This window comes from Rhinatrema bivittatum, chromosome 6, assembly GCF_901001135.1.
Source record: "Rhinatrema bivittatum chromosome 6, aRhiBiv1.1, whole genome shotgun sequence".
Taxonomy (NCBI): Eukaryota; Metazoa; Chordata; class Amphibia; order Gymnophiona; family Rhinatrematidae; genus Rhinatrema; species Rhinatrema bivittatum.
The window spans coordinates 36,978,338-37,003,600 of record NC_042620.1 but is presented as its reverse complement, the minus strand read 5'-3'; the positions used below and the strand labels follow the sequence as shown (position 1 = coordinate 37,003,600).

At 42.3% G+C, this 25,263-nt stretch overlaps 1 protein-coding gene across 4 annotated transcripts in view; it reads left to right on the top strand.

Moving 5' to 3' along the window:
* SNX4 (sorting nexin 4) overlaps positions 1-25,263 on the top strand; it is a 171,478-nt gene that overhangs the window by 71,658 nt on the left and 74,557 nt on the right. For all 4 annotated transcript variants that reach the window (XM_029605279.1, XM_029605281.1, XM_029605280.1 and 1 more), the window contains exons 6-7: positions 2,205-2,260; positions 19,918-19,990. In XM_029605279.1, coding sequence (XP_029461139.1) covers positions 2,205-2,260; positions 19,918-19,990 — 129 coding nt within the window. The remainder of the gene's footprint in view (positions 1-2,204; positions 2,261-19,917; positions 19,991-25,263) is intronic.

Here is a 25,263-nt window from a genome sequence, read left to right as displayed (position 1 = left end):
GATCAGGTGGCCCAAGTGGTCCTCAAATGCTGACATCTTCTATGTTTCTGCCTTAGGACCTGATGCACTAAAGCTTTTCTCCCATTCTGGGTCTATGGGAAATTGCCTTGATGAAAAAGGCCCTTAGTTTGTAGCCTAGTGCAGTGGTGCTAAGAGATCCTTGGCTCCTCCTATAATCATTCAGGGTTTGAGGCTATCTGTACTGAATATTCTTGAGATATATTTGTATGCACTGCTGCCTCTATATTTTATATAAAGCACCAAGTGGCTGTCTGACAACTGGGGCTGTGTGAATACTATGGAAACCATGATGTCTGTGTTCTGTGATTCTAAGGATTTTGCAGGATGGAGTATGATTTAAAATGTTAAGCAATTTCCATGTTTTTTTAAACTTTTACCATTATGTTAACTATAATTTATGCAACTTCTCTTGTTTTGTTTTGCTCTTTAATTCATTTGTTGCTCTTTGTGACTTGTTTAATATTTCAGTAGTGAACTATCTTGTAGTCCAGTCAGTTGCAGGACCAGAGGCAACATGGTTTTACCAAAAGAATGTTCTGAGACTAGAAAAATAGATTAAGGAAGAGCACTTGATGTGGTTTACTTGGATTTCAGCAAGGCTTTTGATATGGTCCCACATAGGAAGCTCATTAATAAAATGAGAAGCCTGGAAATGAATCCCAAGGTAGTTGAATGGACTACAGATTAGTTGATTGACAGACTACAGTGAGAAGTGGTAAATGGAGCCTACTGAGGAAAGAACATGGAGTGCCTGAAAGATCTGTTCTGGGACTAATTCTTTTTACTATTTGTGAGTGATATTGTAGAGGGGTCTTGCAGGTGACGTTAAGATCTGGGTGGACACACCTGAAGGAGTAGAGAGAATGAGAAGAGAGAAGGAGTAGAGAGAATGAGAAGTGATCTAAGAAAGCTCAAGGAATGAAGACATGACAGCTAGGATTCAGTTCCAAAAAGTGTAGAGCCATGAATTTGGGGTACAGTAATTCAAAGGAGGTGTACGTTATGGGGGCCAAAAGACTGAGGTGTATGGACTGGGAGAGAAACTTCGGGGCAATTAGTGTTGGCTGATCCAAAGGTAGCAAAGCAATGTGACAAGGCAGTAGCTAAGGCTAGAGAAGCACAACCAGCAGGAAAAGGGAGGTGATAATGCCCCTGTACAGGTTTTTGGTGAGGTTTAACCTGGAGTACTGTGTTCAGTTCTGGAGACCATATCTCAAAAAGGATAGAGACAGGATGGAAGTGGTCCAAAGAGACAACCAAAATGGTGTCTGGGTCTGCACCAAAAGACTTGTAGGAAGACAATGAGGACCTAAATATGTATATTTCTTTACAGAAAGAGTAGTAGATGCATGGAAAGTCCTCCCGGAAAAAGTGGTGAAGATAAGAACAGGTATGGGATAAACGCCCAGGATTCCTACAAGCTGGAGATGGGGGTAACCTGTGTTAGCTTGAGGTGGAGGTAGTTTGCATGGAGTGGCAGTCATTATGCTAAACAACTTGCTGGGCAGTCTGGTTGGACCATTTGGATCGTTATTTTGTCTTGATTTGCTGTGTTACTATTGCTCCTAGGCATAGTCCATTGTCTGTTGGTTGAAGATTGCTTTCAGGTTGCTTTTTTAATGTTTTAAAGTCCTAGTATTTTTAAACCATACTTTTTGAATGCTAATCGAATTTTAGGGTCACTCTGAATGGAAAATTAAAGACACTTTTCCCAGAAAATATCCTGGTCTGAAGTGACTAAACAAGCAATGTAATACACACATTGTCTTTGATTTGCTTTGCTTGTATGTAGTAATGTGATACCTAGTAAAACATTTTGAAAAAAGAATCCTGTAACTTTGGCATTTGTTACTCTGATTTCTATGAGTTTTGGCATGTTTACCATGACTGATTCTGGATCCCCCACTCCCCATTTACAACAGCACAGCTACACTTTTGGTCACTAGCAACTTGGATTTGGGATGAACCAGTGACCAAGGGGAAATGTTTTCCATCTCCTGTACCAGTTCACCAGGCCATTCAGGTTCAATAATCTTTTTATCCTGTACCTGTTTTCTGTTAAGTTACGTCTGTATGCTTGGAGGCTAATGATCAAGTTTTCCGCAAAGAAAATTGATTTCATTTGTTTTTGTGTTCAAGGCATTTTTAGACTGTTAAATTTGTTAAATTGCTATGTTTTTCAGGCAGATTCCAGGTTAAAAGCTCTAAATGCAACATTTAGAGTGAAAAATCCAGACAAGTAAGTTGTTGTTTTTTTTGTTTTTGTTTTTAAATTTGTCTCCCTGTCTTCTTTTTGTTGTTTTTAAAGAAACTAACTTGAAATGACTTATGTTGAAATGCGTTTATTAATGATCTCTAAATTTTAGGAGCTTTAACAGCAGCATTCCTTCACAGAAAAAAAAAAAAGAACTATGTAAAAAAAAAAAAAAAAAAAAAAAAAGAAGTCTGTTTTTGCCAGCTAAAGAGCTGTGTGCTATACCCTCGCCACTATCCAGTATGACTGGAGAGCCAGCTGGTGGCATTAACTATGCAGCCTGCTGGTTTGCTGTTTGCTCAAGTAGGAAGTAGCAGTGCAGCAGCCTGGCCCGAGCTAGGCTAGGAGCACAGTGGTAGTGCTGCTGATTGCCGGAAAGGGCTTCTGCACCCCAGGCTGACCAAGGCTGGCAATGCTCCTCTTGATGTGTGGGGGAAGAGAGAGAGAGTATTCACTTCCACTTAACTGTAACACTTAGTGGCCAGACTTTAGAATCCCTGGTAATCGGATTCCAGAGGGAGCTGTGATTTGTGGTCCCTGACTCAGGACTGCCACTGCAATGACTGGGCTACGTTGGGAATAGGATCTAAAATAAGGGAACAATTAGCTATTTTGGATGAAGATGTGTGGTGTTAGACCCCCAATAGAAGCCATCTCTGATTAAGCTGGAATGTCAAAGAAGCAGGTGGAAATAGCTGGGTGGATACATATCAATGGTAAACAGCAGTCATGGCTCTGCTTTTACTGTTTCATCACCTTTTGGGGTCTGCACCAAGACAGTGAGAATTAATTTCAAGACATTTAAACATGACATACCTCTTTAAATATTAGCAGTAATTGTAGAACTGTGTGGGCAGTGGGGTTAAAAAAATATTGTGTGCCTTCAAACAGTTTATAGGAGCCAGGACAAACAGTTATTTTCCTTTTTTTTTTTTTTTTTAATTTGTTTTTGGACTTTTTTTTGCTGCTTGTTTTGTCTATATTTTGGAATCCTTCTTTTATTTTTGTTTGCCTTGCTATATTTGGATTCTGTTTTTTGCTTTTGTTTTGACTAATAATATTCTCTTTTCTTAGCATCTAGACAGATGAATCCAGAACTAGTGGGTTATGCACATCTATCAGCAGATGGAAACTGAGCAAAGCTGACATCACAGTATATATACCCCTGCAGTGACATCAGCCTGCCTGTTTTCTCTGTCTCCAGCAGATGGTGGACGTGCATCTGCTTACAGAGGATTGCCTCAAGTTTTAGAAGGGAGAAAGAAGGACATTTAACTTGCCCTGCTATCCTGCGGTGATACCAAATGGTCCCTCTCCCAGTTGAGAATTCCTGAGGTGATTTTTGTGGTCCCTCAGATGAGTGCCTAGTAGCTGGTTTTGTCAGCTGGCTTGGACTTAGCTGTTAAAACAGTTGAAAGGCAGTGGGTGCAGGAAGCTGAACGCGGTGGTGACAGTATATGTCCTCTCCTGCCGCAGCAGGAGACCGTCTCTGTACTCAGCCGGGACGGGCTGAGCTCAGGTAAAGCTTTAAAAAAAAAAAAAGAGAATAGAAAAGGAAGGCTTTTTGTTGGACTTCCTCCTTCCTCCAGTCTCCATGCTCAGCATGCCAATCTGGCATTCATTCCTGCCCCCAAGGGAGGTTAAGGGTCGTGGGCAGCCTGGTGGGTCAAGCAGTCCTTTTGGGCTAGGCCCGGCTCTTAGGCTTTTCTCTGTGCGCCGTGTGTTAGGCCGTGGCAGCGTTTTCGCACATTTTTCCTGCGTGTTAGGCTGCCCTCTTCAGGATCGACTGTTCATGCAAATGCGTCTGGTTGTGCATCCAGTTTTTGGATGCTTAGTTGGACGTTTGCTTAGACGTCCAGGTTGTAGTGATTACCTGTACACACAATTTGGGCTGCATTGAAGGCACTTAAGCACATGGTTATGTGCTTAAGGTTTGGACTCCTAAATTTGGGACGCATATATTTTACAGCACAAATTCAGCTGGACGCATGGCGCCTGTAGCTAAGAAATACAAGTGACTCTCCCTCTGTGCTGCCTGTCATATTTGGGCATCGCAGTCTGGCATTCCCTCTAACTTGTTCCAGCGCTGCTTAGAGGCTCAGGGAGAATTACCTTCATCTGATTTTACTAAGGCCGGTTCTTCCCAGCCTGATGAGGGCCTGGGTAAAGACATGTCAGGAGGGGTGCCTGACCTTGGAACTCCCTTAACTGGTTCGTCAGCAGGGGAGTAGCTCAATGGGCACAGCACAGGTGCCTTCTGGTTTTGACATGGATCCTTCTGCTTTTCTTGGGTGGAATTTTTTCAAGGATTGCAATCCTTTCTTCAGATGTAGTCCTCAGCCCCGACCAATCTAGTCAGAGTTGCAGATGGTGATCTCTCACTCGCCCGGTAAGCACCGAAGTACACCTAGATCGGCAGCAGGTCTTCCCGATAGGGATCTGGATGGCAAGGGTGATGAGGCTGATCCTGACTCTCTGGAGGATAGAGAAATTCCTCTTAGACTAGAATCATATAGGACTATGTTGTGGTTCTTTCATAGAGATGAGTTACCGGCTCTGCTTTCCCAGACATTAAAGATGCTGGGAGTACCTGGGACTGATTCCACGTCTGAGCCAAAGAAAAATCCCATTTTGGTTTCTTTACGTAAAGCCTCTTGTTTTTTCCCTGTTATGGAGGCCATTCAAGAATTGATTGATCTTGACTGGGGTGCCCCAGAGGCTAATTTCAAAGGGGGTCGAGTCTTGGAAGGCCTGTACTCCCTGGATCCAGTGGTGAAAGAGCGGTTGTGTTTTCCGAAAGTGGACGCACTTGTGTGTGCCATTTCCAAGCGGATGACTATCCTCGGGAGAGAGGAGCACGATAGAAGTATTGAGGCCATCCTTAAGCAAGCATTTGAAGCAGTGATGATCTTGCAGATAGCTTCTTGTTGTTCCCTGGTGGCTCGCTCCTGTTCACTTCTCTCTCAGGAGGTCAATGAATCTGGAGAAAATTTCAAGGCAGTTATGGAGCCAGCAGCCGCCTTTTTGGCAGATGCGGACTGTGATTTGGTCTGCACCTCAGCCAGAGGGATGGCTTCGGTAACAGTGGCTAGGCATCTGTTATGGCTGAGAAATTGGTCAGCCAATGCGACCTCCAAGGCTAACCTTACAAAACTGCCCATAAAAGGCTCGCTTTTGTTTGGAAGTGAGTTGGAGAAACTGGCCAATAAGTGGGACGAGTCCCTAGTTCTTTGGTTGCCAGAGGATAAGAAGCAGATGCCTCATTCCTTTGGCATGTCAAGTTTGTGCTAGGGGATCCAAGCGTATTCGACCCTACAGAGGAGCGAACTTTCAGAGGGCTCGACCTTTCAGTAGGTCTCAGTCCTTTCTTCCCAGACAGCCCAGATGGGGCACTGGCTGGGGTAGCGGAACCTCCCGAGCCTCCCAGGGAAGGTTTACCGACCCACCCCTGGGAACAGGAGATAGCGGGTTGCTTCTCTCTCTTATCAGAAGTGGGTCAAAATTACATCAGACCAGTGGGTCCTAGAGGTGATATGAGATGGATAAGCACTGGAGCTTCGCAGTGTTCCTTGGAACATGTTCATGGTGTCTCTCTACCACTCCCTGCAGAAGAGGCAGGCAGTGGAGTGTATGGTGTCAAGGCTCTTCAATCTGAGGGCTATGGTTCCATTGCCCACATCTCAAGAAAATACGGGCTGATATTTCATTTTTCCCTTGTGCTCAAGAAGAAGGGCTCCTTTTGTCCCATCCTAGATCTCAAAATGAGTCATCCATTTGCAGATGACTCATTTTCGAATGGAAACATTGCGCTCAGTGATAATGGTCATGCACTTATGGGAATTTCTGACCTCCTTGGACCTGTTCGAGGTGTACCTGCATATTTCCATCTAATTAGAGCACCAACATTTTCTGTGCTTCGCGGTTTTAGGACGTCATTACCAAATTTGAACACTGGCTTTTGGTCTGGCCACCGCACCCAGAACTTTTTCCAAGAGTATGGTGATGGTGGTGGCAGAGTTGAGAGAGGATGGGATCCTGGTACATCCGTATTTGGATGACTGGCTGATAAGGGCCAAGTCTCTGGAAAAGAGCTTCTAGGTGATGCGCAAGTTGATCTCCTTGTTGCAGGAGCTTGGTAGGGTGGTGAACCTGGCCAAGAGCAGAATTCAGCCATCTCAGTCACTAGAGTACCTTGGTGTTTGGTTCGACACAAAGCAGGGCAGGCTTTTCCTGCCGGAGGGTCATATTCAGAAGTTGTTGGCACAGGTGTGTCTGTTGATGAACACAATTCGTTCGACAGTGTGATCCTATCTACAGGTACTTGGTTTCACAGCAACCCTGGAGATAGTGCCATGGGCGAGGGTGCATATGCGTCCTCTTCGATGCTCCTTGCTGTCTCATTGGAACCCACAGTCTCAGGACTATCAGTTTGGCTCCACCTGCTGTCAACTACAGTGGTGGTTACAAGTGGATCATCTAAGAAAGCGAGTTTCCCTAAAATCACCAGACTGGCTAGTACTCATGACAGATGAGAACCTCTAGCTCTGGGGAGCTCACTGTCAGGAACTGACAGTGCAAGGGTGCTTGAGTACAGAAGAGTATCTCAGGAACATCAATTGGCTGGAAGCCTGGGCAGTCCAGTTGGCATGCTTATAGTTCGACAACAAGTTGCAAGGTCGTGTGGTCCACATAATATCAGACAATGCAACAACAATGGCTTACATCAGTCAGTAGGGAGGAACCAAGAGCCAGCAAGTGGAAGAAGTGCATTTTCAGGAGATCTCAGCCTCGCACATTGCAGGAAAAGACATTGTAAGAGCAGACTTTCTCACCAGGCAGAGTTTGAACCCAGGAGAATGGGTATTGTCTGATGAGGCATTTCAGCTGATAGTGGATTGCTGGGGCCTTCCGTTTCTCGACCTGCTGACAACTTCTGGCAATGCAAAGGTCCCATGATTCTTCAGTCACAGGAGAGATCCGAAGTCATTGAGTATCGATGCTCTCGTGCAGGAATGGCTGGAGTACAATTTGCTGTATGCCCATGTTGGGTAGAATGGTTCAGAAGGTTGAGAGTCATAGAGGGATGGTGCTTCTGGTAGCATCAGATTGACCCAGGAGACCATGGTATGCAGATCTGCAAAGGCTCCTGGTAGATTCCCCCTCTGGTTTCTGGGAACTGTTGTGGCAGGGGCCTGTTTTTCATGAAGATCCGACTCGATTTTGTCTTACAGTATGGCCCTTGAGAGGCCTCGTTTGCTGAAGCATAGATATTCTACTGCAGTCATTGCCACCATGCTGTGAGCAAGAAAGTTCTCCACTTCCTTAGTCTATATGCAAGTTTGGCAAGTGTGTGAAGATCAAGGGGTTCTTCCTTGTTTGGTTAAGATCCCACTTATTTTGGATTTTTTGCAGGATGGGTTGAATAAAGAGTAGGCCCTTAATTCCTTAAAAGTGCAGGAAATGGCTCTTGCCTGTTTCGGGGGTCAGGTGAATGGTGGACCCTTGTCGGCTCCTCCAGATGTGGTCTGCTTTTTGAAAAGAGTGAAACATCTTCGCCTTCCCTTGCCATTACCAGTAACCTTCTGGTTTTGGATTTCTTAGCGGGCCCTACTTTTTGTCCATTACGTAATTTCTCTTTGTGGTTACTGACCTTGAAAACTGTGTTTCTAGTGGCAATTTGTTCGGCGCGTAGAATATCCGCGCTGCAGGCCTTGTCTAGCCAGGAGCCATTCCTCCGAGTAATTCCAGAGGTGATTCAGCTGCATGCTGTTCCTTCCTTTTTGTCAAAAATGGTCTCAGAATTTCATTTGAATCGGTCCATTTCCCTGCCTTCTCTGGATAGGGAGAGAGATGCAGAGGAATATCGCCTGTTGAGGCCCTTAGATGTTAACAGACACATCGTGAGGTATCTGGAGGTTTCTAGACTTCTCGGGAAGACGGATCGCCTGATTGTTCTCCACGGTGGTAGTAAACAGGGCGAGCCGGTTTCACGGATTACAATAGCTTGCTGGATTAAGGAGGTATTCTCGGCTGTGTATGTGGATGCTGAACAGCCATTGCCTAGTCAGGTTAGAGCTCATTCCACTAGGGCTCAGGCAAGGTCATGGGGGGATGTTGATTGTTGTCTCCCATATTTGCCAAGCTGTGACATGGTCCTCCTTACACACCTTTTCCAGGTATTATCGTCTGGATATGCAGGCCTGGAAGGACACAGCCTTTGCACATGCGGTTTTGACTGGACTGTGGGCAGCCTCCTGCCCTATTTGGGAGTAGCTTGGGTACATCCCACTGGTTCTGGATTCATCTGTCTATACGCTATGAAATGAGAAATTTCTACTTATCTGATAATTTCCTTTTCTTTAGGATAGACAGATGAATCCAGCTTTCCGCCCTTGGCTGCCGAATGATTGTGGTGTTGTCCTCCTGTGTGGCTTCGTGTTCCAGGAATTACTGGTAAGTTTTAATCCAGTCCCTAGACTAGTGTTAATACATTCTTTGTCTGAGCTCAGTGTTTCCTGTTGACAGAATACTAGAATGGTTGTCTGTTATTAATCAAGTTTTTGCTAGTCTGTCCACAGTTGGCTTTTGTAGAGAATACTGGCAGGCTGATGTCACTGCAGGGGTATATATATTGAGATGTCAGCTTTGCTCTGTCTCCATCTGCTGGTAGAGGTGCAAAACCCACTGGTTCTGGATTCATCTATCTTAAAGAAAAGGAAATTATCAGTAAGCAGTAATTTCTCATTTTTTTTCTGTTTTAAGTTGGGGGGTTTTTGGTCCTTTTTAACCTCTTGCTCTCTCCCTTCAGCCTCTCTTCTATGCTGGCAGGATACAACTTCAGGCTGCAGTGGCTCCTATTGGTTGCACTGCAATGATGGCTGCTCCGCCTGGGTCTGAGCCAGTGCCAGCACTAGCTACCAATTCTTAGGCACCCGGAGATTTTCCACCTCTGGCATACAATATTTGTAATTGGATATTTTCATTAAATATTGTTAATTCAGAAACAAGTGTGAAAGAATACTGAGTAGTCTAAATCAGGGGTGGGCAAACTATGGCCCATTGGTCAAATCTGGCCCATCAAGATCTTTCTTCTGGGCCCTCCAATCCTTTGCAAATGCTGCATTATGAATGGCTGAATGATGCTCCGACCTGCCTTCCCGAGTGTCTGACGTCACATCAAAGGGCCAAGTTGTCACCCATGATGATGTGTAACATCAAACACATGAGCAAGCAGATCAGAGCATCGGCACAGCACCCTTTTGGTGACACGTCCCACCAAGTGACAGTGCTGTTTAATGATACACTGGCAGGGTTCCGAACCCCTGCCAACAAGAAGAGACCCCATGTGGTGGTACGCTGGTGGGGTTGCCATGCCTAACAGCGAGGAGAAACCCTATGCGGTATTGGGGCCATGTGGTGGCATGCTGGCAGGATTCTCCCCCATCAGCAAGAAGAGGCCCAGCACTGTGGTAGCTGGTGATAGTGACCTGTCACCAGGCTTCCGGCATCCAGCTTGACAGGTAGATGACATCCTGGGAAGGAAGGGGTGAGACATATGGGTATGAGTAAGGAAATGAAAGGGGAGTGGGAAAGGGTGGTGAGGGTGGTGAGTGACTGAGAGGGAAGGAAGGAATGGGAAGAAAGTGAGAGGGAAGGGGAAGAAAGTGGTGAGAGAGGGAGGGGGTGAGTGACGGAAGGGGATTGAGTGGGTGGGTGAGGGAAGGGAGTGAATGGGAGGTAGGGAGTGACAGGAAAGGGAAGGAAGTGAATGGGAGGGAGGGGTGAGTGATGCAGAGGGAAGAGAAGGGATGAGTAGGTGTGAGGGGTGAATGACTGAGAGGAAAGGGGAAGAGGGTGAGAATGAGGAAACAAGAGGGTGAATGGCAGTGAGGGTAAGTGATTGAGAGGGAAGGGAAGGTGATTGATTGGGAGGATGAGTGACAGAGGAGGGAAGGGAAATGAGGGAGTAAGAGGGAAGGAAGTGAATGACAGGTGGGATGAGAGTGAATGGGAATGAGGGGGGTGAGTGAGAGGGAAAGTAAGGGAATTAAGTGGTAGGGTGAGGAGGTTGAGTGATTAAGAGGGAAGTGGAGTTGAGTGACTGATAAGGGGTGAATGAGGGGAATGAAAAGGAGGGAAGGAGGGAGGAAGTAAAAGAGTGAGAAGAAGAGAGGATAGAAGGGTGTATGTATATATGAATGAACGTGAGTATATGGGAGATAAAGGAGGATGTCTGCTTGTTCCCACCTCCCTCCACTAATCCACTACAATCTCAGAATGACTGGAAATCAAAAGTTTCCAAGTTTGGGGGGGCATTGTTTATCCTCATTAGATTTAATTATTGCGTGGTGGTTGATATGTCTGCTGTTTTGAAATATTTCATAGATTTTTGGGAAATGTTTAGTCTTTTTTTTTTTTTTTATCCTTCTTAATTCTATTCATCATCTGTTTTTAAATATTCTTTTTATTAGTATGGTTTACTATTATGATTGATTTATATTTCTTGATTTTATTTTGTGAGGAATGATGATTTTGTTTTTGCATGTTGCACTGCATATGAGTCTAGCCTCTGGTTCAGTTTTTTTGTCTGCACCTTTCTATTTATACTTCATGGGCTTTTAATTCTTATTTGGGCAGGGTTTGTCTCTGTTCTGCATTTGTGACAGAGATGAGGTAGTCTGCTCGCCAGGAAAACTTTAAAGCTCTTGCCCTTAAAATGCATCACTGTTGGGTTGAAGATTTTACTGATTTTGGTAGAGACTGGGATCCATGATTCCAGGGGCTCCTCGGGTGCTAAAAATGGTGGTGCTTAAGCCTGCTGGATATTGAAATGCTTGTAGCAAGTGCTGGGGATTTGATTGTCATGATGAGGAGCTCCAAGGGGGACCTCTTCCATCAGCCCCTGTTGTGGTCTTGCACAAAAGAGTTTGCCCACCCCTGGTCTAAATAGTCATTGAAACAGAAAAGAATTCTTGTAACGTTGTTGTGGAACTGAGTAGCCGTTGAATCAAAACAGTGTGATGCAAATTGCTGCATCAATTAGGAGATGGACTGAAAGAATGTGGTCTGATTGCAGCTGTAACCTTTGCCTATAAACTGGGGTTTAACCCATGGGTGGGATCTGTGGAATCCATGACTAAATTGTCATAACCACCCAGGCAACAGGAAAAAAAAAATACAGTATTGAGGGGCTATGAAACAGATTGTCTCTCTGTCCATCTGCAGTGATTTTATAACACATTTTTAGTGTGAAATTTGTATTTTCTGCTCTTGACTAGAAACCTTGAACTGCACACCAAGAACTGATGCATTCGGAGCTTCTCTCATATCCCCTTTCTCCATAAAATCCTTAAAGACTTGCCAGGAAAGGAAATTTGGCCCTCACACAGAAGAGTTACTTCATGTTGACCTTGATTTGTGAATGGGATATTAAATGGTTTTATAACAGTTACAAATAGACAGGCATTGCTATATACTTCAGAAGGCTGACTTGTTAAAATATACATTGTATTTCTCTATTTAAACTGAAATGCAGTATTGTTTACAATATCTCTCTAGTATATATATGTGTGTTTATAGTATCATGAAATGAAGTTTCTGGGGGATAATGTAATTTGCTAGCATTTTGCCAGACTAGCAGTGGAGTCAGATTGTTTCACATTTAAAAGAGCAAATACTATTTGGCTTTGAAAGAGAAAATCTTGTTGAAACGAAAAACACAGGTTTTTTTTATATATATATATAGAGAGAGAGAGAGAGAGAGAATTTTGTCTGGGTCTGAGCTTTAACAAAAAGCAAGTAAGGTCATCTGGGATTTCTTTATTTTAATACCTCAAGTTCATTGCTGACACACACAGTTGGTGCTTGCCAGTCATCTGTGGAAAAACACTGATTTAGATTGCCCCTGTTTAACAAACATCAGAAATTATTTGCTTACCTGTCTCCAGTTTAGTATGTATGGAAGAGTCTGAGGTAGGGAACAGCAAACAAAGGAGATCAAATAAGTAGAAGTTAACTGTCTTTTTTTTCTGCTTTTCCTGTTGTATAGATTCGTATTGAACTGTGTATATGTACAGAAACCCAATTAATGCTAAAGATTTAGTTTTAAAAGGATGCTTTGCTTTCCTGCCTACTTAGAAATTTGTTATGAAAATGAAAACTTTTTTTTAAAAGAAGTATTAAAGAAAAAATGTTGGTATGCTGCAGTACTCTAACAAATTTTACACTATGCAAGAAGATAATGTAGATAGTGCCATTGGCAAGGCACATTTTTACTTTAGCAAGAATGGGGAAGTATTTCACAGTGATTTTAATCAATAGTTTGGGCCGGCACTTGCTAATATGGCTCAGTGCGCTCATACTCATGTAACCAGGTTTTCCAGGGTTCAGGGGGTGCATAGTGTAAGGATTTGCTCAGATGCTGTTTCACCCTGCTACAACTAGAGCCCATGGGCTCATCTTTGAAGGAGATTTTCCATATCATATTGTCAACTGGAGATCGATTCCATAGTGAATAATTCTCCGGAAGTTGAAGGTAGAAAACAAAGCAACCAGTCCCCCTCCATGCCCCAATAAATCCATTGGATCTGCATAACATAAAAAAAAGTCTCCTGTGAGGGAGTAAAAAGACTTTTTAACCATGTTAAGGAGATATTTGTCTGGCAAGCAATGTGTACAGTTGTAAACTTGAACAGTTCTGTGTACTCATAGTAAATATAATTGTCAGCAACTTACTCCATAAAGACTAATTTTCTTTTTCTGAATCAAAATTATTTGCAAAAAAGCACAATGGACTTTTTATTTTAATGCTGTGTCCCTATGCTTAAGATGTGTGTTCTGGCTATAAGTAGGCTTATTTACCCATTATATGTGGTGGTGAATTTACCTGGCGGCACCGAACAAACTCGTCTCTTCAAGATAGTAGAGCTTTGAGCTCTATTGAGCATGTGTGGGAACTTCCATACAGGCCTTGCCTTGCGAGCCCTCTTAGTCCTTTTTTGTCCAAGCACAAGCATGTTTGTGTACTCTCTTTCCTCATGTTTTCTCTACAATACTTTAAATTCTTCACTTTATCCTCAAGTTTTCTTCAATTTCTGTTGCCTTGCTGCCTCAGAGGCCCCACAGTGCTAACAAAAAAAAAAAATGGTCTAAGAGGGCAGGAAACTATCATCAGTTTTTTTTTCCTCTCTAATATTCCTTGACTCCTAGAGGTGGCACACAAGAAGGAACCAACTGTGAGTGGTTTTATGCAGTGTATTTGTGGAAAGGTAATGTCTATTACCGATGGCCATGAACTCTGCTATCTCTGTTTGGGCCCAGAGGAGATTTGTTGTGCCTGCATATGGATGTCCCTGTGCTCACAACAGTCCAGGACCCACCACATTGAAAAGTTTCATAAACCTCTAAGGCGTCACAGTAGATCCTCCTCCCACAGTGCAGTGTCGTCTGCCCTGCTGGAGAAAGACTGGAGTGGAAGCTCTTTTAAGACTGCCCTGTCAGCATAGGCTGCAGGGTCGAATTCATGCAGTCTCCCTACATCGAAGTAAAAGCACCACCAGTCACCGGAGTCACTGGAATCTGCATTGAAAAGACATAAGCATTCATAGCGTGGTACCTTGGTGCCGGTGCCATAAACATGTCCACTATTGGTGACATCAGCACAAGCTGCATCGATATATGTGGTACATTTTACATCAGACTGCTTGATGCAAGAACCACTGCTGCACTCGACACATGGAGCATTAACGACTGGCACATTGCCGTGCTTGGAGCATGATTCGATGACAATTTGATGCAGACCACATGACACACACTGCCTCGGAGCAGTTGATGCAATGTGTACCAAAAATGAGGCACCACATCACTCTTGATGCATTCTGAAGCCTTGGCACTGTGGCTGCTCGATGCATCCAGACCGACACACTTGGACTCCGAAATGGGGACGCATGGCACAGCGATAATGCAGTTGGCACTTCCATCAATGTAACATTAATGCTTTACTCCAGATTCTTTGACGCAATCAGATTACTCTTCATTTAAACGTAAAAAGTCTAGGTCTTCATAGGCCTTGGAGCATTCTACTCTATCTAAATTGCTGATTCTAGCAGTTGCTCTATATCAACACAGCACATCCTAGATCTGCAGCGAAGGGTGAAAGATTACCCCTTTCTCCTCCAATCACCAATGCACTTCTCTTCCCCCCCCACCCCTCCCCAGGTTATTGGCAGTGGGATTCCTTCTTGAGATAACAGGACCTATATGTTCTGTAGTTTCATTCACTTTGGGTCATCCATAGACCCAAATGGAGGATCCATTCTTGTATTGGAAGAGAATGTATGACCACCTACAATGAATCAGAGGCTGGATCAATTGGTAGATCAGATTATGATTTTGGTGAAAAGTTTTATGTCTGCATTATCCAAGCAGTATGATGAATACCTTCAGCCTGTGCTTCAAAATCTGGCATCAACAACTCTACCTAGCACAGTCCCAGTTTCGGAACCGATTCTTCAGACTTCTTCATCACACTCCATTACAGCAGAATCTTCCAGAAATTAGATGCTCAACACAATCTGCGCTCCTGCCAGAGGAGCCTCCTGTCTCCCTCATCTTCATTGTACTCCTGGGTAAGTGATCTTGTGCCATTGGGCTTGGATGAGAACTCTGTAGACATACCTTCTGACTCACTGCCAGAACCTCCATGCCATACCTCATCTCCAGAAGACCTTTCATATTCTAAAATTCATTGAAAAGATGGATTGCACCCTGGTTGACCATGTTCGTAAAGACAAAGACCCCTGTTCTGAGCTTCTAGGTCTTCTACAAATTCTAGATACTCCATCGGAGCCAGTGGCATTACCCGTCCATGCTATTCCTAATGCTCTGCAGATAAGAATGTGGGAAATGCCCTTTTCTGCCATGCCAACTGCGAGAAAATTGGACCTGAATTACAGGATTCAACAGTCTTTGGGATTTCGTGTCTTGCAATTGCCACACCATTCAGTGGTAGTTGAATCCAAGATGAAGCAAAAAAGATGCAGATCCATTCCAATTCACCACCAGTTTCTAGATCTTTTCAGCAAGAAATGTTTCAAGCTTCCATGCTGACTGCATATATTACCATTCACCAGTTCTACATGGTGCAGTATATCCATGAATGACTACAAAAGCTGAAGCCTTTCCCATAACTAGAGGAATGTTCTATGAAATATCCCCAATCTTTTTTAAGTACAGAAGAAGGTATTCGCTGCCACCTCTGTTCAGTCTACGAAGCTTTCAATTGTTTCTAGAACCTCTGCATCATCCATTGGAGCATGTCATATGGCATAGCTTCAGGCCAGCAGCATACGGGAAGACATGCATGAGAAACTAGCTGACCTCCCCTGTCTCAGATGAACTTTTCTGGAGAAAAACTCAGGGAAACTGTTGTGCAGATAAAAGATCAAAGTGTTGCTGTACAATTCTTCTCGTTCCTCAAGCAGCCATCCACACCGGAAAGGCCTTTCTATCATTATAAGCAGCCTTTTTTTCATAGACTGTTCTTCTGGACTTATCCATAGTACCGTCTGCAACTTGTTCTGACCCAGTATCAGCAGCCTTTCTCCACCAGGCCTAGACAAAGTGAGTGCAGACAACCAAAGACAATTCAGCTAGCTCACCCTAAACCTGGACTCAGTTTTTGATCCCTTTGGACAATCCACACCCCTCTGTTCCAGTCGAGGGCAGAATCCAACTTTTTGTGGACAAGTGGCCTTATCGCAAAAGACCCTTGGGTTCTGCAAATAATGCACACTGGGTACCAGTTGCATTTCTCTCATCTACCATTTCTCCCGCATTGTTCTGTGCTTCAGTCGGATCCATCACATCTGCTATAGTTTTGCCTGGGAGTTTAGGCACTCCTTCAGCAGCAAGCGATAGAGCCCCTATCCGTGTCCCAGCATGTGCAGGGGTTTTACTCCCACTACTTCCTTATCCCCCCCCCCCCCAAATCAGGAGGATTGCGGCTGATTCTGGATCTGAGACATCTGAACAAGTATCTACTTTGAGAGAAATTCAAAATTAATTCTCTCTGCACAATTCTTCCCTATATTCAGAAATTTAAATGGATGGATGCATTGGACCTCAAGGAGGCTTACTTGCACGTTGGCACTACCTTCGATTCAAGGTAGATTCTAGCCACTACCAATACAGAGTGTGTCCATTTAGTCTATCAGCTGTCCTGAGAGTCTTTACCAAATGCCTAGTGGTGGTGCCATCACATCTGGAAAACCAGGGGATCCAAGTCTTCCCTTTTCTGGATGACTGCTAATCACTGCATGATCTCAGGAGGCTGTGATCAGGTCTCTGCACACGATAATCACCTTGCTGCAAAGCTTAAGCTTTCTAATCAACTTTGAGAAGTCAAATTTAGTACCTACCCAAAGACTGAAATTTATAGGTGTATGCATAGTCTCTATGCAAAAGAGAATATTTCTACACTTGGATCAGGTGACCATTATGCTCTCCTTGATCTACAAATTGCTCTGCTCTTAGTGATCAACAACAAGATCTCTTCTAGTCATGCTAGGACAAATGGCAGTGGCCATTCAAGTGGTTCCACTAACTCACATGCATATTTGTTGTCTTCAGTGTGGCCTAAGTTTTTTATGGTTTAAGCAGCTATTTGCATAAGTTGGCTGTGATGTATGTACATGTATCACAATTTTTCTGTATGTTTTTATGAAGTCTGCCTTGAAATGGCTTTCTATGATAAGTGTGGACAATGAGTTTTAATAAATTCAAGTTCAGAAAATTCAGTAGGATCAATGGACACAGTTCCTTTCAAGTTGGTTCAGATTTCCCAGGAAATGGCTCAGGTGGTGGCTACAACCTCATGTACTTTGAGAGGGTGTGCCTCTGGCAACTTCCTTACTGAATAATGTTAACAATGGACATTTCAACAAAGGGATGGAGAACCCATATCTGATGTTATCAAAGCCAGTGAACTTGATCATCTGAGGAAAGTCAATATCAAATCAACCTGCTCGAATTACGAGCAATAAAAAAACACATTGATTATGTTCACACACTTACTTTAGGGAAAAAGCATCCTGATTCAGACTAACAACCAGGTGACCATGTTTTCTGTCAACAGACAAGGGGGAATGGTATCATGTCCCCTCTGCCGAAAAGCAATCAAGATATGGATGTGGGTGAACAGGAATCAGGCAGTATTGCAGGCCTCCTATCTCCCAGGGATTTCCAAAATGCTAGCAGATTGGCTCAGCAGAATCTTTCGTCCATACGAGTGGTCTCTGCAACAATCTGCAACAGACAGAATCTTCAAATTATGGGGTCAGCCATCAGTAGACCTGTTTGCCTCAGAGGAGAATAGCAAAGTAATTGGTTCTGCTTAATTCTTCAAGCAAGCTAAGTTAACTCTGAACACTTTCCTCCTTGATTGGGGAACAAATTTCATGTATGCTTTTCCTCCAGTCCCACTCATAACCAGGGCAGTTCAAAAAGTTCTTCAGGATCATGCTCGACTGATCCTCATAGCTCCAATATAGCCCAGAGCAAGTATGGTATGCATATCTTTTACAGTTTTCCAGCAGTCCTCCCATTCTGCTGGGAATAGATTCAACGCTGTTAACGCAAGAGAACGGAACTCTTTCTCATCCTAAACTCTCAACCCTCAACACCCTATACGTTGAGTGCTCAGTAATTGTGGATCTCAGCCTACTTACAGAGATTATTGATATATTAATCTCATTTAAAAAACTATCAACTAGAAGGAGCTATGCCTTCAAATAGAATATATATTCTAAGTGGTGTCTTCAGAATGCACTTGACCCTTTCACATGTCAGCCTTGGCATCTACTACAGTATCTTCACCTTTCCCAGGTCTTGCTACTTGTTTAGTACGAGTGCATCTCAGTGCCATTGCAGCCTACCATAATATGTTGGACCGTAATTCTGTATGCATTCATCCGCTAATATTTAGATTCATGAAAGGACTGTTGCATATGAAACCCCTGGTTGAACAACCTCCCATGCTATGAGATGTGAATGTGGTTCACTCCCAGTTAATGAAGACTCTGAATCTTTGGAGTTTACGTCTCTAACATTTTTTTTTAACTTGGAGGGTGCTTTTCTTAGTTATGATCATTTCTGCTAGAAGAGTCGGTGAACTCCAGGCTCTTATTCACTATCCACCCTATCTACAATGTTTTCACAACAGGGTGGTTCTCCGAACTTATCCCAAGTTTCTTTCAAAGGTGATCTCTGCCTTCCACATCAATAAATCAATCATTCTGCTTATATTTTTCCCAAGGCCGCATGTTCATGAAGGCAAAAAAGCCCTCCGTGCTTTGGACTGCAAATGGACCTTGGAATATTGCAAAAGGAGACAACCACATTGTCAAAGCAATCAGCTTTTCATCTCCTATGACCCAAACCAGCCTGGAGCTGCGGTTGTCAAGCAAACCTTATCGAATTGGTTGGCTGATTGTATTCCTCACTGCTACGACTTAGCAGGATTACAACTCACAGACTCTATTAAGGCTCATCAAATGAGAGCTATAGTTTCTTCTGTTGCTCACCTTCATGAAATGCCCATTAAGGACATCTGCAAAGCTACAACTTGGTCAGTTCATGCCTTCACGTCCCATTACTATCTTGATAATCTCTCAAAGGCTGGCAGTAAATTCGTACAAGCAGTTTTGTGAAACTTGTTTTCACTGTAGTCCATTCTCCCGAGTGGGGATTGAGTTGTTTACTAAGCAAGTGCTCCACAGCAATTCTCAGCTTGAGATTCCCCACATATAATGGCTAATTCAGCCTGCTTATCGACAGAGAAAAGTAAGTTTACTTACCATAAAGTGTTTTCTAGAGATGTCAGGATGAATTGGCCATGGAATACCCATCTGCCTTGCTGGAGAGTTGATTACATGACCAGATTTAGCTCTGTTACTGATTGAGGAGGCTCACAAGGCAACGCCTGCATGGGAATTCCCACACATGGTCAGTAGAGCTCAAAACTCTACTGTCTTGGAGAAAAGAGTCTCTACAGTGATGCCGGATGATATCTTCTCCACATATAATGGTTAATTCGTCCTGCTATCTATGGAAAATACAGTTTACAGTAAACAAACTTGCTTTTCTATTTTCCATGCTGTTTTCTCACATAAGAACAATAGCAATAACTGAAGTGTTAGACCATCTTTATGCCAATCATTTTCAACTCTATCCTCTGACAAACTCATCCTGTCTATTTGTATGCAGATTTATGTCTTACTTATTCACCTAGATATCCTAAAAATCTGACTGGCTGGGTGTGTCCTGAGGACTGGGTTGAGAAGCCACTGCTTTTTATGTTATCAGATTCAAGATAGCAGAGCAGCAGTAAGCTCTTGACTAACTAAATACTTGTGCTTTTTTTTTTTTTAAACAAGTTAAGTATGCATATCCTAACTTCTATTGCTGCTTTCAGTGGTCAACCTGTGGTTTCACTCTTCTGTCAGATGTACCGATTGCTTGGTTCACTCTGTTTTGACATATTAGTCACACTAGCTGTTGCCAGCTGTTGAGTTTTGCCTATATCTCTCAGCTTGTGAATGCTGGTGTTCACGCTGGTTAACGATGTATCTGTTTCCTGCTCCCAGGAGATTCACCGATTTAAAACATTATAGCGATGAACTGCAGTCTGTCATATCACACCTTCTGCGAGTCAGAGCTGTGAGTATTTCCCATGTGGCTTCAGACAAACATTGTAATGGTTTTAAAGCAGTATTTCTTAATTCATGAAAAATTAGATTTAAACTCCAGTATATGCTCTCTTTCTCACTTATGATTCCATTTTGAAAGGGGTTCTGCAAGGAAAAATAGCATATATGCGCATAAATAGTATATATTCATGTATATGCTGTTTTATAAACATTGAAAGTACAGGCTTATTTTTGGTTTCACATGCACATTTTATTGATTCAAAGAGGGAGCGGTCTAGGGGCGTTCCAGGGTGGGGTCAAGAAGTATGCAGAGTAGCTGCTGTTTTGTAAGAGAGATACGTGAATAAATGATCAAACTTATTCTTACAATTTTACATCTGCTAATTGACTAGTGCAAGTGAAATTGAACTTGTCTGTTATCTGCAGTTTTTGGGTGGAAAGCCTGTGTGGCCTGGTTAGATTCAGGGCGAAATGATAGAGCATCTAGGTAAATTGGAGATGGATTGCGTGAACCGGTGGAGGTATCTGCAAGCTGGAGAATTCAAGTATGCATGCAAATAAGTATTTTCACAAGTGTACATGGCATACTTTATAAAATATCTGCCTCCGTATAGAAATCAGGGTTATTACGCATACCTATTTTTTTGCTCCTAAATTACATGCGGATATGCTTATAAAATAGGTAGAGAAAGTAAGTACTTCCTTGCATTGGAAATATTTGCAAGTACTAAATCATACACGTACTTTCAGAGCAGAACTGTAAGATATTTTATAAACCGTGCAGCTCCAGCCGTATAGTTGTAAAATACCAGCATAAATCTCTGCGCATGCATTTATGTGCACAAATGCAGTACCACAAATAGATTTGAAAATTAGGCTCCCTGTTTTGAGATATATATATATATATATAGATAGATAGATAGATAGATATATAGATATATAGATAGATAGATAGATACTTTTTATTTTGCAACAGTTTTTCATTATTAGAGTAATATATATTTCCTAAGGCTCACAATTTAAAATGTTTCTTAATTGTATTTTTTTTTCTAGTTGTCAAAATAAGAGTCCCAAAATGCCAAATTATAATTCTATAAATATGTACTTCAAGATTGTTTAGTTAAGAGCACTAAATAACACTGTTAACATGTGGCTAATTTATGTGGTTGCCTGACTTACAAAACTGTAAAAAGAAAATGCATTAAATAAAGCTTTTTGAAATATTCCCTAAACAGCATCCATGCATCTCTCTAAATATTGTTTATAGTAATCATTGTATTTGACCTTGAATACTGCTTAATTATGAATGGCTTTGGCTTCTGACACTGCTATGTTTTGTTATATATTTATTATAATAGCCTGATGAAAACACTTGACATCATGCATTTTAAAATCAATTAAAATCAAAATTCCATTTACAATATCTATATTGGCTGCTCCAGTTTCTCGTCTTTTAACCTCTGGCCTCAAAATGCTGTTTAAGCATCGGTAAAAGTAAGGTGAAATACTCCCTTTATTTGCTTGATGCTTTGTCCTGTAAGATGCATTCAAGTGAAAGGTCCATACCTTTTTTTTTTTTAGATGCGAGTATGTAGCAAAACATACTAAAAGCAATAATATTTGAAATAATTTTAGAAACCTCTGTGGAGTATGTGTAGAAACAGGTGTTGAGTCACGTCACCAAACTCTGCTGTCCAGCGTTTGAAGGAAGTTGCTTATGTCTTACTTTTCAAGATTCAGCCTTTACAGATTGAGTGGATGATAGGAAATGGCCTCAAAAATAGTTACATCTGAAAGTCCCTTGGATCAGTGCGCAACCAGAAGTAAATTATTTGCATTTCAAATGTTAGGTTCTGTCTTGCTTTTTTCCTATTCCTTTCTCTTCTGCTGCCCTTTTATGGCCTTCCCATACCATTTCTGTCTGGCTTCCTGAAACTGGGTGTGTGTTTATTTCTCTTCAAGTCTGGCTGGATATAATTATTAGTCTAGGGCAGGGAGTGATGGTTTCTCTTGCCCCCACCGACCTGGGATGAAAATGGGTATTTCATTCTTACATTTCAACCTATTTGTTGCTTTCTCTTCTTGAGTTGTCTGTCCTTTGTTCCCGCCTATACCCCATCAATCCTTTTTTTTTTTTTTCAATCTCACCTTCTCTCTTCCTTTTATTATCCCTTTTCTCCAGCTACCCTCCTTTTCCCTCATTCCCAAGAATGTCTGGCAGTCCTAGTACCTGCTTGCCTTCCCTTTGCTGGTAAGTCCAGGCCCAGAGAATGAAATTGGAAAAAAGATTGGGTTACTGTCCCTTCTTTGACTTATCCACACTTTTATCCCTCTCTACCACTTTTTCATACTTTTCACTCATTACTCTCTCTCAGTGTATGCAAATGTATCTCATGCATATTCATTGTGGGTATCCTGAAAACCCGACTGGCTGTGGGGTCCCCAGGACAGGTTTGGGAAGCCCTGGCCTAGAGTGTGTGTTTATTTATTTATTTATTTATTTATTTATTTATTTATTTATAACTTTTCTATACCGAAGTTCAAATAACAGAGTTAATTATCACTCCGGTTTACATTGCAACCATAAAACAGTGACAAAGTTGTGTTACATAGAACAGGGGGAGAGAAAAACTTGGATACAGCTTAAGCATGGGGAGTAACGTGTCAAAACTGGTAAGAAGTGATAAGAGTTGGCTTTTTGGGGTAACAAGGTATTCCGAGGGAGGGGGTAGGAATGAGGGATTGTAGGGGGGTTGGAAGGTGGGGGGGGAGGGTAGCGGAGGGTTACCATAGATTTAATGAAACTAATTAAATAGTTAGTTATTAAAATGTTAGTTGCTGTTCCTTATCTTCAGCCTTGCCTTGCCTTCATCTTGTCTTGCACCCCTTGGACTGATCTTTGGTATTGACCATAGCTTGTAACCTGACTATCCTTATCTGCCGCCTGCCTCAACCAAAACCTGACTACGGAACCTCTCTTTAACCTTCACCGGGGGCCAGCAGGTGAGCTTGTCTCTTCACCAGAGACGCTCACCTGCTGGCCCCCGGAGCTCAAAGTCTCAACCTGCAGGGAAAGAGGCGAAGTTCCAGTTCAGCCTCTGCAGTCGGTGGCGTCAACCTCACTCCAACACAAGGGTCCACAACTCTAACACTCTCCCTACTTTCCTTTCTTCCCATCCCTACTCTCTACAATGCTTTCTCTCTTCCCATCTCCCCTCACTACCCTTTCCTAATAAAAGAGCCGGAAAAATACCCTGCCCTGAAAAAATATACAATTTATTACAAATATAATTGTAAAAATTAAAAATCTTTATACATTATAGAATAAATACTTTACAAAGGCACATATTTCAACAACTAACTTCCAAGCTAAATAAAATTTAAAAGTATTCTCTGAAGACAGCAGGTTCATCTACTTCAGGGGTGGACAATTCTGATCCTCAAGAACTACAAACAGTTTAGTTTTAGTTTAGTTTATTGCTTCTTTTGATTTACTGCCTTTCTGTACTAATCAAATTATAAAAACACAAAATCAATCATTACATATAAGAAACATACAGATAAAATGTGCAATAATTCTAAAATCATGTAGTCCATCATTACATAAATGAATTCCAGAATAAATAAAATAAAAAAAAGGAATAAACAAAGTGTATGCAAATATATCTCTGGCATATTAATTGTGAATAGCTTAAAAACCAGACCTATTTGTGGCTCTTGAGACCTGGAGTTGGCCACTGATTTTATTGCATAAGTGAGTCATGACCACATTCAGCATCCAACAAAAATCTATTCCAGAGCTTTCTGGAAAGGCCTAAAGACCTTTCAGTGCATGTGTGGTTGCTGCTATGCTGCCATGGCCCTGCTGTACCCCCTATTTCTTGTTGGATGTTGGTTTATTTTCTCAGGGGCCTTTCTGACATTGGCAAATTTTTTGTTTCTCTTTTTTCCTTTTGAAAACTCTGTAGGCACTTAGACCAGATTTTTGTCTTTTTTACTAATTTTTTTGTTTACTTTTTGGCATATGGGAAATATTTTCCTCCATTACTGTCGCACTAGTGGCTAGTTAAGATATTTTCAGTCTTCAGTTTTCTTTGTAGAAAACTCACCAAAACATATTTCTTCATTTGAGTTTGCTACATCTATTTTTCTCCCTGTGTCAGAGAAGCAGGCCAGCAGTTTAGAGTTCTGCCCCAAGTGTAAGTGTAATCCATAGATACTTAAAATAATGATATAGTTAATCATCCCTATGCTAAAATCAACAATGGTACAGTCCATGTGTTTGGGTATATCACTGTAGAAGGAGTTTTTTTCTGTTGTGAGAAATATCCAGTTGGAATAATAGGAAGAGGATGTGCTGCCTGAGCTCTGTTAACATTCGCAGTTCTCCTATCTTTAGAGCATATGTGAGCTCCACGGAGGTTATGTTGAAAAACCCTAATTGGAGATCTTCAGTCAAACTGCTTGTAGTGATTGTCATGTTGTTAATTAACTTATTGATGAGGAGCCTCAGTAGATGAGAACAGAATGCCTGGGTCTGGTAAAATTTAAGCTGAGAGTTAAGTACCATCTACCCAATGTGTTGTCTGTAAATAATTTAACTGATGAACTGTTAAGTTTCCCCTGCTAACATCATGTGATTGTTATGTTTGATTGTGGACGATAAGCAAGATATGGACTCAACCTGAGCGCATTATTTGGTTGTTAGAAGCACATACATGTACATGAAATAAACATTTGACAGATGGAGACAATCTGAGATCCACCCAGATCTGCTGCAGCCCTAACAAAGATTGAGGGAGTGCAGATTACACTAAGAAAAGATGTGCCCACCATGGTCTATCATGAAGTTGCTATAAGTGTCTATGGGTCTCTTTGGAACTATTTGTCTTTCCTTGTACTGTTATGTATTTTTTTGTTTCAGCTTTATGGCCTGGGCAATGCCATAATGCCTTGGGTTGCAGTATGTGCACATGAATGTCACCCCAAGCGTTTTGGGCCTGGAAGGTCAAGCTGCAAGCTTACTTTACCGAAAAGGAAAATTCCAGCTCCACTGAACTGGCACTGAAGGCTGAATGCATGAACCTGGGAGCCACACTGTCCACTGGTGCTGTGGTCATATTAAAGGGATCCTGGATTTCTTCAACAGCTCAATCAGAGGATAAACCCAGGAGCCAAGACAAATCTGTCTTTCTCCACTTGAGCAAGAGCTTGACAAGGGCTCCTGGTGCTTGAACACTGAGCCTGAGAGGACTAGTGTTGAGGGGAGGCAACAAAACATTG